The 15,878-nt window shown below is 37.6% G+C and overlaps 1 protein-coding gene across 1 annotated transcript in view; it reads left to right on the top strand.

Moving 5' to 3' along the window:
* SYCP1 (synaptonemal complex protein 1) overlaps window positions 1–15,878 on the top strand; it is a 159,162-nt gene that overhangs the window by 124,631 nt on the left and 18,653 nt on the right. The window contains exon 23 of the mRNA XM_019919177.3: window positions 15,247–15,306. Coding sequence (XP_019774736.3) covers window positions 15,247–15,306 — 60 coding nt within the window. The remainder of the gene's footprint in view (window positions 1–15,246; window positions 15,307–15,878) is intronic.

Below are 15,878 nucleotides of genomic sequence, written 5' to 3'. Positions count from 1 at the left end.
GTTTTTTTTTGCTCTAATGGTGTGCTGGAAGTTCTCTTTTGGACTCCAGAACTTCCACAGAGGTATTCTCATCTATGGATTATAGTCAAAATCTGTGTTCTTGATGGGGAGGACGGTAAAAACGCCTATTCTGCCATTTTGCTGAAATCACTCTCCCCTTTTTCCTAATGTAAGCATTTAGTACTATAAATTTCTCTCTCAGTACTGCTTTAGCTGTGTCCCGTATGTTTTGATACGTTGTGTTTTGTGTTCATTCAGTTTTTTTTTTTACTTCTTTACTAGACTTTTGAAATAAAAGGTTAGCCCTACTTTTCATGTCTCTAAAGACTTTTTTTTTACATCTTTATTGGAGTATAATTGCTTTACAATGGTGTGTTAGTTTCTGCTTTATAACAAAGTGAATCAGTTATACATATACATATGTTCCCATATCTCTTCCCTCTTGCATCTCCCTCCTTCCCACGCTCCCTATCCCACCCCTCTAGGTGGTCACAAAGCACCCAGCTGATCTCCCTGTGCTATGCAGCTGCTTCCCACTAGCTATCTATTTTATGTTTGGTAGTGTATATATGTCCATGCCACTCTCTCACTTTGTCACAGCTTACCCTCCTCCCTCCCTATATCCTCAAGTCCCTTCTCTAGTAGGTCTGTGTCTTTATTCCCGTCTTACCCCTAGGTTCTTCATGACATTTTTTTTTCTTAGATTCCATATATATGTGTTAGCATACGGTATTTGCCTTTCTGTTTCTGAGTTACTTCACTCTGTATGAAAGACTCTAGGTCCATCCACCTCACTACAAATAACTCAATTTCGTTTCTTTTTATGGCTGAGTAATATTCCATTGTATATATGTGCCACATCTTCTTTATCCATTCATCCGATGACGGACACTTAGGTTGCTTCCATCTCCTGGCTATTGTAAATAGAGCTGCAGTGAACATTTTGGTACATGACTCTTTTTGAATTATGGTTTTCTCAGGGTATATGCCCAGTAGTGGGATTGCTGGGTCATATAGTAGTTCTGTTTGTAGCTTTTTAAGGAACCTCCATACTGTTCTCCATAGTGGCTGTACCAATTCACATTCCCACCAGCAGTGTTCAAGGGTTCCCTTTTGTCCACACCCTCTCCAGCATTTATTGTTTCTAGATTTTTTGATGATGGCCATTCTGACTGGGGTGAGATGATATCTCATTGTAGTTTTGATTTGCATTTCTCTAATGATTAATGATGATGAGCATTCTTTCATATGTTTGTTGGCAATCTGTATATCTTCTTTGGAGAAATGTCTATTTAGGTCTTCTGCCCATTTTTGGATTGGGTTGTTTGGTTTTTTGTTATTGAGCTGCTTGTAAATTTTGGAGATTAATCCTTTGTCAGTTGCTTCATTTGCAAATATTTTCTCCCATTCTGAGGGTTGTCTTTTGGTCTTGTTTATGGTTTCCTTTGCTGTGCAAAAGCTTTGAAGTTTCATTAGGTTCCATTTGTTTATTTTTGTTTTTATTTCCATTTCTCTAAGAGGTGGGTCAAAAAGGATCTTGCTGTGATTTTTGTCATAGAGTGTTCTGCCTATGTTTTCCTCTAAGAGTTTGATAGTTTCTGGCCTTACATTTATGTCTTTAATCCATTCTAAGCTAATTTTTGTGTATGGTGTTAGGGAGTGTTCTAATTTCATACTTTACATGTACCTGTCCAGTTTTCCCAGGACCACTTATCGAAGAGGCTGTCCTTTCTCCACTGTACATTCCTGCCTCCTTTATCAAAGATAAGGTGACCATATGTTTGTGGGTTTATCTCTGGGCTTTGTATCCTGTTCCATTGATCTATATTTCTGTTTTTGTGCCAGTACCATAGTGTCTTGATTACTGTAGCTTTATAGTATAGTCTGAAGTCAGGGAGCCTGATCCTCCAGCTCCGTTTCTGGTTCTCAAGATTGCTTTGGCTATTCGGGGTCTTTTCTGTTTCCATACAAATTGTGAAATTTTTTGTTGTAGTTCTGTGAAAAATGCCAGTGGTAGTTTGATAGGGATTGCATTGAATCTGTAGATTGCTTTGGGTAGTAGAGTCATTTTCACAATGTTGATTCTTCCAATCCAAGAACATGGTATATCTCTCCATCTATTTGTATCATCTTTAATTTCTTTCATCAGTGTCTTATAATTTTCTGCATATAGGTCTTTTGTCTCCTTAGGTAGGCTTATTCCTAGATATTATATTCTTTTTGTTGCAGTGGTAAATGGGAGTGTTTTCTTGATTTCACTTTCAGATTTTTCATCATGAGTGTATAGGAATGCCAGAGATTTCTGTGCAGTAATTTTGTATCCTGCTACTTTACCAAATTCATTGATTAGCTCTAGTAGTTGTCTGGTAGCATCTTTAGGAGTCTCTATGTATAGTATCATGTCATCTGTAAACAGTGACAGCTTTACTTCTTCTTTTCCGATTTGGATTCCCTTTATTTCCTTTTCTTATCTGATTGCTGTGGTTAAAACTTCCAAAACTATGTTGAATAAGAGTGGTGAGAGTGGGCAACCTTGTCTTGTTCCTGATCTTAGTGGAAATGCTTTCACTTTTTCACCATTGAGGATGATGTTGCCTGTGGGTTTGTCATATGTGGCCTTTATTATGTTGAGGAAAGTTCCCTCTATGCCTACTTTCTGCAGGGTTTTTATCAAAAATGGGTGTTGAATTTTTTCGAAAGCTTTCTCTGCATCTATTGAGTTGATCATATGGTTTTTCTCCTTTAATTTGTTAATATGGTTTATCACATTGATTTATTTGCGTATATTGAAGAATCCTTGAATTCCTGGAATAAACCCCACTTAATCATGGGGTATGACCCTTTTAATGTGCTGTTGGATTCTGTTTGTTAATATTTTGTTGAGAATTTTTGCATCTATGTTCATCAGTGATATTGGCCTGTAGTTTTCTTTCTTTGTGACATCCTTGTCTGGTTTTGGTATCAGGGTGATGGTGTCCTCGTAGAATGAGTTTGGGAGTGTTCCTCCCTCTGCTATATTTTGGAAGAGTTTGAGAAGGATAGGTGTTAGCTCTTCTCTAAGTGTTTGGTAGAATTCACCTGTGAAGCCATATGGTCCTGGGCTTTTGTTTGTTGGAAGATTTTTTTATCACAGTTTCAATTTCAGTGCTTGTGATTTGTCTGTTCATATTTTCTATTTCTTCCTGATTCAGTCTTGGCAGGTTGTGCATTTCTAAGATTTGTCCATTTCTTCCAGGTTGTCCATTTTATTGGCATAGAGTTGCTTGGAGTAATCTCTCATTATCTCTTTTATTTCTGCAGTGTCAGTTGTTACTTCTTTTTGATTTTTAATTCTATTGATTTGAGTCTTCTCCCTTTTTTTCTTGATGAGTCTGGCTAATGGTTTGTTTATTTTGTTTATCTTCTCGAAGAACCAGCTTTTAGTTTATTGATCTTTGCTATTGTTTCCTTCATTTTTTTTCATTTATTTCTGATCTGATCTTTATGATTTCTTTCCTTCTGCTAACTTTGGGGTTTTTTGTTCTTCTTTCTCTAATTGCGTTAGGTGCAAGGTTAGGTTGTTTATTCAAGATGTTTCCTGTTTCTTAAGGTACGATTGCATTGCTATAAACTTCCCTCTTAGAACTGCTTTTGCTGCATCCCATAGGTTTTGGGTCATGGTGTCTCCATTGTCATTTGTTTCTAGGTATTTTTTGATTTCCTCTTTGATTTCTTCAGTGATCACTTTGTTATTAAGTATTGTATTGTTTAGCCAGCATGTGTCTGTGTTTTTTACAGAGCTTTTCCTGTAATTGATATCTAGTCTCATAGCCTTGTGGTCGGAAAAGATACTTGATACAATTTCAATTTTCTTAAATTTACCAAGGCTTGATTTGTGACCCAAGATATGATCTATCCTGGAGAATGTTCCATGAGCACTTGAGAAAAATGTGTATTCTGTTGGTTTTGGATGGAATGTCCTATAAGTATCAATTAAGTCCATCTTGTTTAATGTATCATTTAAAGCTTGTGTTTCCTTATTTATTTCATTTTGGATGATCTGTCCATTGGTGAAAGTGGGGTGTTAAAGTCCTCTACTATGAATGTGTTACTGTCGATTTCCCCTTTTATGGCTGTTAGTATTTGCCTTATGTATTGAGGTGCTCCTATGTTGGGTGCAGAAATATTTACAATTGTTATATCTTCTTCTTGGATCCCTTCTTCTTGGATCCCTTGATCATTATGTAGTGTCCTTCTTTGTCCCTTTTAATAGTCTTTATTTTAAAGTCTATTTTGTCTGATATGAGAATTGCTACTCCAGCTTTCTTTTGGTTTCCATTTGCATGGAATATCTTTTTCCATCCCCTCACTTTCAGTCTGTACGTGTCCCTAGGTCTGAAGTGGGTCTCTTGTAGACAGCATATATATGGGTCTTGTTTTTGTATCCATTCAGCCAATCTGTGTCTTTTGGTGGGAGCATTTAATCCATTTACATTTAAGGTAATTATCGATATGTATGTTACTATTCCCATTTTCTTAATTGTTTTGGGTTTGTTAATGTAGGTCTTTTCCTTCTCTTGTGTTTCTTGCCTAGAGAAGTTCCTTTAGCATTTGTTGTAAAGCTGGTTTGGTGGTGCTGAACTCTCTCAGCTTTCGCTTGTCTGTAAAGGTTTTAATTTCTCCATCAAATCTGAATGAGATCCTTTTTGGGTAGAGTAATCTTGGTTGTAGGTTTTTCTCCTTCATCACTTTAAATATGTCCTGCCAGTCCCTTTTGGCTTGCAGAGTTTCTGCTGAAAGATCAGCTGTTAACCTTATGGGAATTCCCTTGTGTGTTATTTGTTGTTTTTCCCTTGCTGCTTTTAATATGTTTTCTTTGTATTTAATTTTTGACAGTTTGATTAATATGTGTCTTGGCGTGTTTCTCCTTGGATTTATCCTGTGTGGGACTCTCTGTGCTTCCTGGACTTGATTAACTATTTCCTTTTCCATATTAGGGAAGTTTTCAACTATAATCTCTTCAAATACTTTCTCAGTCCCTTTCTTTTTCTCTTCTTCTTCTGGAACCCCTATAATTCGAATGTTGTTGCATTTAATGTTGTCCCAGAAGTCTCTGAGACTGTCCTCATTTCTTTTCATTCTTTTTTCTTTATTCTGCTCTGCAGTAGTTATTTCCACTATTTTATCTTCCAGGTCACTTATCCATTCTTCTGCCTCAGTTATTCTGCTATTGATCCCTTCTAGAGTATTTTTAATTTCATTTATTTTGTTGTTCATCATTGCTTGTTTCCTCTTTAGTTCTTCTAGGTCCTTGTTAAATGTTTCTTGCATTTTCTCTATTGTATTTCCAAGATCTTGGATCATCTTTACTATCATTATTCTGAATTCTTTTTCAGGTAGACTGCCTATTTCCTCTTCATTTGTTAGGTCTGGTGGGTTTTTAATCTTGCTCCTTCATCTGCTGTGTGTTTTTCTGTCTTCTCATTTTGCTTATCTTACTGTGTTTGGGGTCTCCTTTTGCAGGCTGCAGATTCGTAGTTCCCGTTGTTTTTAATGTCTGTCCCCAGTGGCTAAAATTGGTTCCGTGGGTTGTGTAGGCTTCCTGGTGGAGGGGACTAGTGCCTGTGTTCTGGTGGATGAGGCTGGATCTTGTCTTTCTGGTGGGCAGGTCCACGTCTGGTGGTGTGTTTTGGGGTGTCTGTGGCCTTATTATGATTTTAGGCAGCCTCTCTGCTAATGGGTGGGGTTGTGTTCCTGTCTTGGTAGTTGTTTGGCATAGGGTGTCCAGCATTGTAGCTTGCTGGTCGTTGAGTGAAGCTGGGTGTTGGTGTTGAGATGGAGATCTCTGGGAGATTTTCACCGTTTGATATTACATGGAGCTGGGAGGTCTCTTGTGGACCAGTGTCCTGAAGTTGGCTCTCCCACTTCAGAGGCACCGCACTGACTCCTGGCTGGAGCACCAAGAGCCTTTCATCCACACGGCTCAGAATAAAAGGGAGAAAAAGTAGAAAGAAAGAAAGAGGATAAAATAAAATAAAGTTATTAAAATAAAAAGTAATTATTAAGAAAAAAAAATTTTTAAGTAAAAAAAGAAAATGGACGAACAGAACCCTAGGACAAATGGTGAAAGCAAAGCTATACAAAATCTCACACTGAAGCATACACATATACACTCACAAAAAGAGGAAAAGGGGAACAAATAATATATCTTGCTGTCAAAGTCCACCTCCTCAATTTGGGATGATTCGTTGTCCATTCAGGTATTCCACCGATGCAGGGTACATCAAGTTAATTGTGGAGATTTACTCCGCTGCACCTGAGGCAGCTGGGAGAAGTTTCCCTTTCTCTTCTGTGTTCGCACAGCTCCCGGGGTTCAGCTTGGGATGTGGTGTAGGTTGCGTGTAGGTTGCCTGAGGGCATCTGTTCTTCGCTCAGACAGGACGGGGTTAAAGGAGCAGGTGATTCGGGGGCTCTGGCTCACTGAGGCTGGGGGGAGGGAGGGGCACAGAGTGCGCGGCGAGCCTGCGGTGGCAGAGGCCTGCAGGACGTTGCACCAGCCTGATGCGCCCACCGTGCGTTCTCCCGGGGAAGTTGTCCCTGGATCCCGGGACCCTGGCAGTGGCGGGCTGCACAGACTCCCGGGAGGGGAGGTGTAGATAGTGACCTGTGCTTGCACACAGGCTTCTTGGTGGTGGCAGCAGCAGCCTTAGCATCCCATGCCCGTCTCTGGGGTCCGCGCTGATAGCCGCGGCTCGCGTCCTTCTCTGGAGCTCCTTTAAGCAGCGCTCTGAATCCCCTCTCCTCGCGCACCAGGAAACAAAAAGGCAAGAAAAAGTCTCTTGCCTCTTCGGCAGGTCCAGACTTTTCCCCGGACTCCCTCCTGGCTAGCTGTGGTGCACTAACCCCTTCAGGCTGTGTTCTCGCCGCCAGTCCTCTGCCTGCGATCCAACCGAATTCCGAGCCTCAGCTCCCAGCCCTGCCCTCCCCGGCGGGTGAGCAGACAAGCCTCTCGGGCTGGTGAGTGCCAGTCGGCACCGATCCTCTGTGCGGGAATCTCTCCCCTTTGCCCTCCATACCCCTGTAGCTGTGCTCTCCTCCGCGGCACCAAAGCTTCCCCCCTCCGCCACCCGCAGTCTCCGCCCACGAAGGGGCTTCCTAGTGTGTGGAAACCTTTCCTCCTCACAGCTCCCTCCCACTGGTGCAGGTCCCGTCCCATCCCTATTCTTTTGTCTCTGTTTATTCTTTTTTCTTTTGCCCTACCCAGGTACATGGGGGGTTTCTTGCCATTGGGAGGTCTGAGGTCTTCTGCCAGCGTTCAGTAGGTGTTCTCTAGGAGTTGTTCCACGTGTAGATGTATTTCTGATGTATCTGTGGGGAGGAAGGTGATCTCCGCGTCTTACTCTTTGCCATCTTCCCCCTCTCCCCATTCAGTTCTTATAATTTTATTTTTCTTTGAGACTTCTTCTTTGACCCATTGATTATTTAGAAGTTTGTTTTCAAATTTTCATGTGTTCAAAGATTTTCCTGTTGTCTCTCTGTTACTGATTTCTAGTTTGATTCCATTATGGTTAGAGAATACAATCTTTATGAGTTCTGTATTTGTCTGCATGATACTATAACAAAAATACCATAGATTGAATGGCTTAAACAACAAATATTATTTCTCACAGTTCTGGAAGCTGTAAGTCTGAGATCAGAGTGCCAGCGTGGTAAAGTTCTGGTCAGGGCCCATTTCCTGGCTTGAAGACAGTTACTTTCTTGCTATGTCCTCACATGGCTGAAAGAGAATGCTGGTCTCTTCAACTCTTTATGAGTACCAGTCCCATCGTGAGGGCTTCACCTCTATGACCTCTTCCAAACCCAATTACTTCTTAAAGGCCCTACCTCCAAACACCATTCCACACTAGGTGTTAAGGCCTTGATATATGAATTTTGGGGGGGTACAAACATTTAGTCCATAGCAGTTTTATTCTTTTAAATTTGTTGAGGTTCGCTTTATGGCCCAGAATATGGTCTGTCTTGGTGAATGATCTATAGGTGCTTGAAACAAATGTATGTTATGCTATTGTTGGTGGAGTGTACTATAAATGTCAATTAAACCTAATTAGTTAGTTGTGTTGTTCAGGTTTTATATATTTTTGCTGACTTTCTGCCTAGTAATTCTATCAGTAGCTGAAAGAGGGGTGTTAAAGTCCCCAACTTTGTCTGTTTCCTTGCTCAGCTCCGAAAGTTTTTAAAAACAGTTTCACTGACATATAATTTATGTACTATATAATCATCCATTTAAAGTGTACAACTCAGTGGTTTTTACATATATTGACAGTTACTGAGAGTTGTGCAACCATCACTGCTACGTAGTTTTAGAATATATGTATCAACCCCCCAGCAGCAATTATACCTGCCCCTTGGCTCCCATCAACAAATTCACTAGCTCTAGTCAATCAATGATCTACTTTCTATTTCTATAAGATTTACCTTTTCTGGATATTTCACTTAAATGAAATCATATAATATATGGTCTTGTTTCACTGAGCATAATGTCTTCAAGGTCCAACCATGTCCTAGCATATATCAGTACTTCATTCCTTTTTATTGCTGAATAATATTTTGTTATATGGGTATACTGTTTTATTTATCCATTTATCAATTGATGGAAATTTCGGTTGTTTCCATTTTGACTATTAAGAATAATGCTGTTAAGAATATTTGTGTACAAGTTTTGTGAGGATATATGTTTTCATTTCTCTTGATTATATATGTAGAAGTAGAATTGCTGGGTAATATGGTGTCTCTATATTTTAAGATACTGCCCAACTGTTCTCTAAACCAACTGTACCATTTTGGATTCCCACTAGTAGTGCATGAAGGTCTCAGTTTTTCCACAACCTCACCAATACTTGTTGTTGTCTTTTTTTGATATAATCATCCAGGTGGGTGTGGCATGGTATATCATTTTTGTTTTGATTTGTATTTCTTTAATGCCTAATGATTTTGATCATCTTTTCACGTGCTATTGGCCATTTGTATATCTTTTTTGGAGAAATATCTATTCAGATACTTTGCGTATTTTAAAATTAGGTTACTTATTTTTTTAGTGTTGAGTTTTAAGAGTTCTTTATATATTCTAGATACAAGTCCCTTATCTGATATAAGATCTTTAAACATTTTCTCCCATTCTTTTTTTTTTTTTTTTTTTTTTTTATTTTTTTTTTTATTTTTTTTTTTTTAAAATCTTTATTGGGGTATAATTACTTTACAATGGTGTGTTAGTTTCTGCTTTATAACAAAGTGAATCAGTTATACATATACATATGTTCCCATATCTCTTCCCTCTTGCGTCTCCCTCCCTCCCACCCTCCCTATCCCACCCCTCCAGGCTGTCACAGAGCACCGAGCCAATATCCCTGTGCCATGCGGCTGCTTCCCACTAGCTATCTACCTTACTACGTTTGTTAGTGTGTATATGTCCATGACTCTCTCTCGCCCCGTCACAGCTCACCCTTCCCCCTCCCCATAACCTCAAGTCCGTTCTCTAGGAGGTCTGCGTCTTTATTCCTGCCTTACCCCTAGGTTCTTCATGACATTTTTTTTTTCTTAAATTCCATATATATGTGTTAGCATACTGTATTTGTCTTTTTCTTTCTGACTTACTTCACTGTGTATGACAGACTCTAGGTCTATCCACCTCATTACAAATAGCTCAATTTCGTTTCTTTTTATGGCTGAGTAATATTCCATTGTATATATGTGCCACATCTTCTTTATCCATTCATCCGATGATGGGCACTTAGGTTGTTTCCATCTCCGGGCTATTGTAAATAGAGCTGCGATGAACATTTTGGTACATGACTCTTTTTGAATTTCGGTTTTCTCAGGGTATATGCCCAGTAGTGGGATTGCTGGGTCATATGGTAGTTCTATTTGTAGTTTTTTAAGGAACCTCCATACTGTTCTCCATAGTGGCTGAACCAATTCACATTCCCACCAGCAGTGCAAGAGGGTTCCCTTTTCTCCACACCCTCTCCAGCATTTATTGTTTCTAGATTTATTGATGATGGCCATTCTGACTGGTGTGAGATGATATCTCATTGTAGTTTTGATTTGCATTTCTCTAATGATTAATGATGTTGAGCATTCTTTCATGTGTTTGTTGGCAGTCTGTATATCTTCTTTGGAGAAATGTCTATCATTCTTTGAATTGTCTTTTCAGTTTCTTGATGGTATCATTTGTAGCACAAAGTCTTTAATTTGATGAAATTCAATTTCAATTCTTGGGAGAAATCCTACTTTGTCATGACATATAATCTTCTTTGTATTCTGCTAGATTTGGTTTGCTAGTATTTTGTTGAGCAATTTTTGCACCTAGATTCATAACAAAGATTGGTCTGTAGTTTTTTTGTGATGATTTTTTCCTTAGGCTTCACATCTTTTTTTTTTTTTTTTTTTTTTTTTTTTTTGCGGTACGCAGGCCTCTCACTGTTGTGGCCTCTCCCATTGCAGAGCACAGGCTCCGGACGCGCAGGCTCAGCGGCCATGGCTTACGGGCTCAGCCGCTCCGTGCCATGTGGGATCTTCCCGTACTGGAGCACGAACCCGTGTCCCCTGCATCGGCAGGTGGACTCTCAACCACTGCGCCACCAGGGAAGCCCAGGCTTCACATCTTTTAACCAACTCAAGCTGAAGCCCTGGAGCCCATGTGTCTATCCAACAGGATAAGCTATGGTTATTCATTTTTGCCATTTTTCCAATCTCTCTTCCAAGCTGTATTTCCTCACGCACCAAATTTTATGAGGGAAAAGATAAGAATATCATGATTTGGTATACCTCACTTACAAGGTGATGAGAGGTGGACCCAGGGATAAGGACAAAATTCACGTGGTTTTTCAGTGAATCTCATATTTTTTATGTTTTCTGCTCCTTCAGGGGAATCTTTTCTTCTTTTTTACATTTTGTCTTTTGACTTTATTTCTAATATGTTCTATTTATTGGCAAGGATAATTAATTCTATACGGGTATGGTTGTTATGCTTTTTTGTCCAGACTAGAGAGACCAAAATGATAAGATTTAGTCATTTTTCATGCATTTCCTAGGCTTCTTTTTCTTGGACTGCCTGCTTATCCCCTCATATTTCTTCTTACAAATTCAGGTATATTAGTGACAATTCTTCTCATTATTATATGTGTTCACTTTCACCAATACCATGTAAGTAGTGATTAGGTTAGGAGACACATTGAGTCAAATCAGCACAGCTGTACTCTGTATCTTTCATGCTGAACCTTCACTAGAATCAGAGATTATGACCTGGTATGGTATGTTTCTGTCGTTGAATTCATTTTTGCCGGTTCTTGACTACTTACTTTTCCTCCCTCCCTTTATACTTTTTTGTTAGTGTAGGGAGAGGAAGATTTTATAATCTGCCTTCACTCTTCCACCTTTACCAAACAGTTTGATCTACTGTATCAGTTTTTTTTTGACATCTACTTTAACTTTGTTATGTATTTTTTCTGTTTGATCAATCATGAGCTGAAAGAAGGAGTTAAGGGTTTATTACTGTTATATTTCTCTTCTTTTTGAGTTCTCGACCAGTTTTGCTTTACATGTTTTTATGAATACTATTCATTGTGTAAAAGTTTATACTAATTAATTGCTCCTTGGAAACTGTATCTTTCATCTTTGTCCTTTTTGCTTTGAAGCCAGCTTTGCCTGATATTTATGTTGTGATCCTAACTTTCTTTTTGGACTTGTTTGTCTTATATGTTTTTGTCCATTTCTTATTAACCCTGGTGGAGTCTCTAATCTGAGAGTCTCTTTTTCTTTAGTAGCTTATTTTTTCCAATAGTATTTATTGATACGATTCATATTTTTAAATTATTCTTGCATTTCTGGAATGAACTCCATTTGGTCATGAAGTATTTTTAATGTGATGCTGGATTCTGTTTGCTAATATTTTTTCTTAGTACCTTCATATTGATATTCATAAGATAGAATGGTTATAGTTTTACTTTTTTTAATCATGGTAAAAATATGTATCATTAAATTTACCATCCATCTTAACACTTTTTAAGTGTATACAGTTTAATAGTTTTAAGCATATACATATTGTTGTACAATAGATCTCTAGAACTTTTTAATCTTGCAAAACTGGAAGTCTAAATCCATTAAACACTAATTCCCCTTCCAACTACCTTTTTTCTGTTTCTATGATTTTAACTACCTTTGATACTTCATATGAGTAGAACCATGCAGTATTTGTCTTTCTGTAACTGGATTATTTCAATTAGCATAATGTCTTCAGGGTTCATCCATTTGTAGCATGTGACAGAATTTCCTTTTTTTTTTTTTAAGGCAGTCTGATATTCCATTGCATGTATATACCACATGGATGAATATCCATTCATCTGTGATGGACATTTAGGTTGCTTCCACCTCTTGGCTATTGTGATTAATGTTGTAATTAATGAACATGGGTGTGCAAATGTCTCTTGGAAATCCTGCTGTGAATTCTTTTGGATATATACCCAAAAGTGGGATTCCTGGATCATATGGTAATTCTATTATAATTTTTGAGGAACCACCATACAGTCTTCTGTAGCAACTGTACCATTTTACATTTCTGCCAATAGTGTGCAAGGGTTCCGATTTCTCTGCATCCTTGCCAACACTTATTTTCTATTATTTTGATAGTGGTCATCCTCCTAAGAAGTGTGAGTGATAGCTCATTGTAGTTTTGATTTGCATTTCTCTTATAATTAGTGATGTTGGGCATCTTTTCATACGCTTGTTGGCCATTTGTATATCCTCTTTGGAGAATCGTCTATTCATGTCCTTTGCCCATTTAAAAATTATTTGGTTTTTTTGGTTGAGTTGTGTGAGTTCCTTACATATTCTGGATATTAACCCTTATCAATATGATATATATTTTAATCATGCTTTTGCCATTTTATTTTACATTGCGTATTAATATTTATTTTATTGTCTTTTTCTCTAAATTTTATGTGTGTGTATTTTTGGTTGATTTGGGATGTGTATATAGTTTTTTAAATTATTTTACTCATTACCTTTATATTTTTAAACAGTATATCTAACACTTTCTCCTACTGCCTATTCTTTTGCATATACAATTTTTATGTTTAATTATTTTACATTATCAGGATTAATAAAAACACATATTCTGTTCTGTAATCACAATTCCATTATTTAAGTTGAGCTCATGTTTTGTATGAAACTTTTTTTTAGTTTTCAATTTTGATCCTAGTCAATATGCCAATCCCAATTTTGACCTATTTTACATACCAGTTGGTATGAAGAAATTGTTGCCGAATGACAGTCTTAGCTTCCACTTAAAATAGGTTGGCTTTGTGAGACTGTACTAAATCACCTTTCCTATATCTTTCATCTCTTGATGGTGCCTTAATCTCTGCCTAGTGAGATGTGATATTTTGTATATTTGTTTACATTCTTGATATGGAAGGAGAGTTCTAAAGTCTTCCAATTGGTCCTTCCAAATATAAAAATCTCTCACTCTGTAGTCAGAACCAATATGGGGATTTTGCCACTTATTGAGTTTATCTGTTCAGCTGTGTATTCAGGATCTAAAGAAATGACCACAGGATAGGTTTATGGTTCCATGGGCTCACCATGAGGTGGACTTGGATTAAGTGCTATTTATCACTTGACCCCAGTACATCTGTGCTCAAACTAGTGAAAAAATAATAACATTATGGGTTACAAGAATTGGTGTTAGCTAATAGTCAATGTCCAATTACCCATAAGTCTTAGTATTTCTCTCAGTGCACATGGTAGTAGGAAGGATTCAGTATGAATTTGTGATATTATTGCAAAATCCTTCCACAATAGTACCAAGCTTTTGTTTAGTTTAGAGGGTTCTAGGTTTGTAAATTTATTCAGGTCTGAAATTTGGGCACAGGGCTATCATACTCTACTCCTGTGCCTCAAGTCAATCCTCTCTTTGCCAGACCATATTACACGCATTTTTTAGTTACTCAGATTAAATAGGTACCTTAGTGGACTGCCCATCACTTTGGCCTTAGGGAACTCATGATTAATTAGACACTAGCAAAGATACACCTTTGTATATGAGCTAATTCACACCTTGGAAACCCATGTTGTATTAGAACAGACTGTACTAAGATCTCCGGAGTAGCAAAAGTCAGAGTTGTAGAGAAAGTGCAGTTTTGGGAGGTGCTTTCTCCCTTCCATCCTCTAGAAGCCAAGATATGTATTCTGAGAAGCAGTGTTATTTAGCCAGTTTAGAGGGTATACTTTATCCTAGAAGACAGCATTTCATCCCCATAGAGTAGACCCCAGTTGTGATAACTGAAGATCAACTATTGGTAGTTGATAGGATACATAATAAGAGCAGTGACTACTGTTACATCAGCTTATTGCCAGCTTCTTTCATGGTGAAGTGTGTTCTCTGGTTAGGAGCAGCACTTTAGGAGAGATACCATGGTGTACAGACATTCAGTGAGTGCAGGTATTGGCATAGGCATCATGGGCAGGCAAGGCGACTTTGCCTAAAGTTGTGCTTATTGAAACTTTTTCTGCTCTGAGACCTTTAAGGCTCCTTGGAGCTGTAACCATTCTGTTTTCCAGATGATTGTCATATTAAAGGTATTGCACATATTCTTTTCTCTAGGCCAGGGTTAATTTTTCTTTTTTTCCCACTGAATACACATGCCCTAATCTCCAGCAAAATGTATTGTTTCCTGGAGTACTAGAGAAATGATGTATTATTTTGTAAGTATTTTGTACTCTTTTTGTACTTTCTTTTTCTCTCTCATACCTGTTTATCTCAAGTTGAAAATTGATTATTCAGTGTCCAACTGAATTGCTTTTCTCCATACACAGAGAAAAAGGGAATTCTGCCTCTAAAGGCTCACAATATTTTGGATCTCTTCGCAGCTCTTTACAGTTAGTTACTTGTATATACCCTTACTTTATAAGCTGATCCATCCACTTCATTTTACAAATGAGAAAGCTGAGATTCAGTGTTTTAAAGGACTTTAAAAAGTCCACAGATAACTACTGACAGATCAGAATTTTTAAAAAAGATAATCAAAATCAAATAACGTACCTTTGTAGAAAGGAACTGATTTGTTTTTCTTTTTTCTTTTCATTATTTTATAAGATTTAGAAGGCAGTATTCTTTGTTAATACTTCTTAGGAAAGATTTGATAATAGGAACAGTAATTTTTTATAATAGTAATGACTACATTGTATGTACTTGATATTCATTTTTAATAGGCAAACCTCAAAAGAGAGGCAAAAGAAAACACAGTTACTCTCAAAGAAAAAAAAGACAAGGTAAGAGTTTTATATAACTCTCATAGATTTCTTTATAACCATTTCACTTTCTAACATCTACTTAGTAAATTTTTTTGTTCATAAATGGGAAAATAACATCAAAAATATATCACACAGAAGATGTGGTACATATATACAATGGAATATTACTCAGCCATTAAAAAGAACAAAATAATGCCATTTGCTGGAACATGGATGGACCTAGAGATTATCATGCTAAGTGAAGTTAAGTCAGACAGAGAAAGACAAATATCATATGATATTGCTTATATGTGGAATCTACAAATGAACTTATCTACAAAACAGAAATAGAGTTACAGATGTAGAAAATAAACTTATGGTTACTAGGGGGTAAAGGGTGAGGGAGGGATAAATTGGAAGATTGGGATTGACGTATACCCACTGCTATATAAAAATACATAACTAATAAGGACCTATGGTATAGCACAGGGAACTCTATTCAATACTCTGTAATGGCTGATATGGGAAAAGAATCTAAAAAAGAGTGGATATATGTATATGTATAACAGATTCACTTTGCTGTACCCCTGAAACTAATACAACATTGTAAA

Source organism: Tursiops truncatus, chromosome 1, assembly GCF_011762595.2.
Source record: "Tursiops truncatus isolate mTurTru1 chromosome 1, mTurTru1.mat.Y, whole genome shotgun sequence".
Taxonomy (NCBI): Eukaryota; Metazoa; Chordata; class Mammalia; order Artiodactyla; family Delphinidae; genus Tursiops; species Tursiops truncatus.
This window is presented reverse-complemented; position numbering and strand designations above follow the sequence as displayed.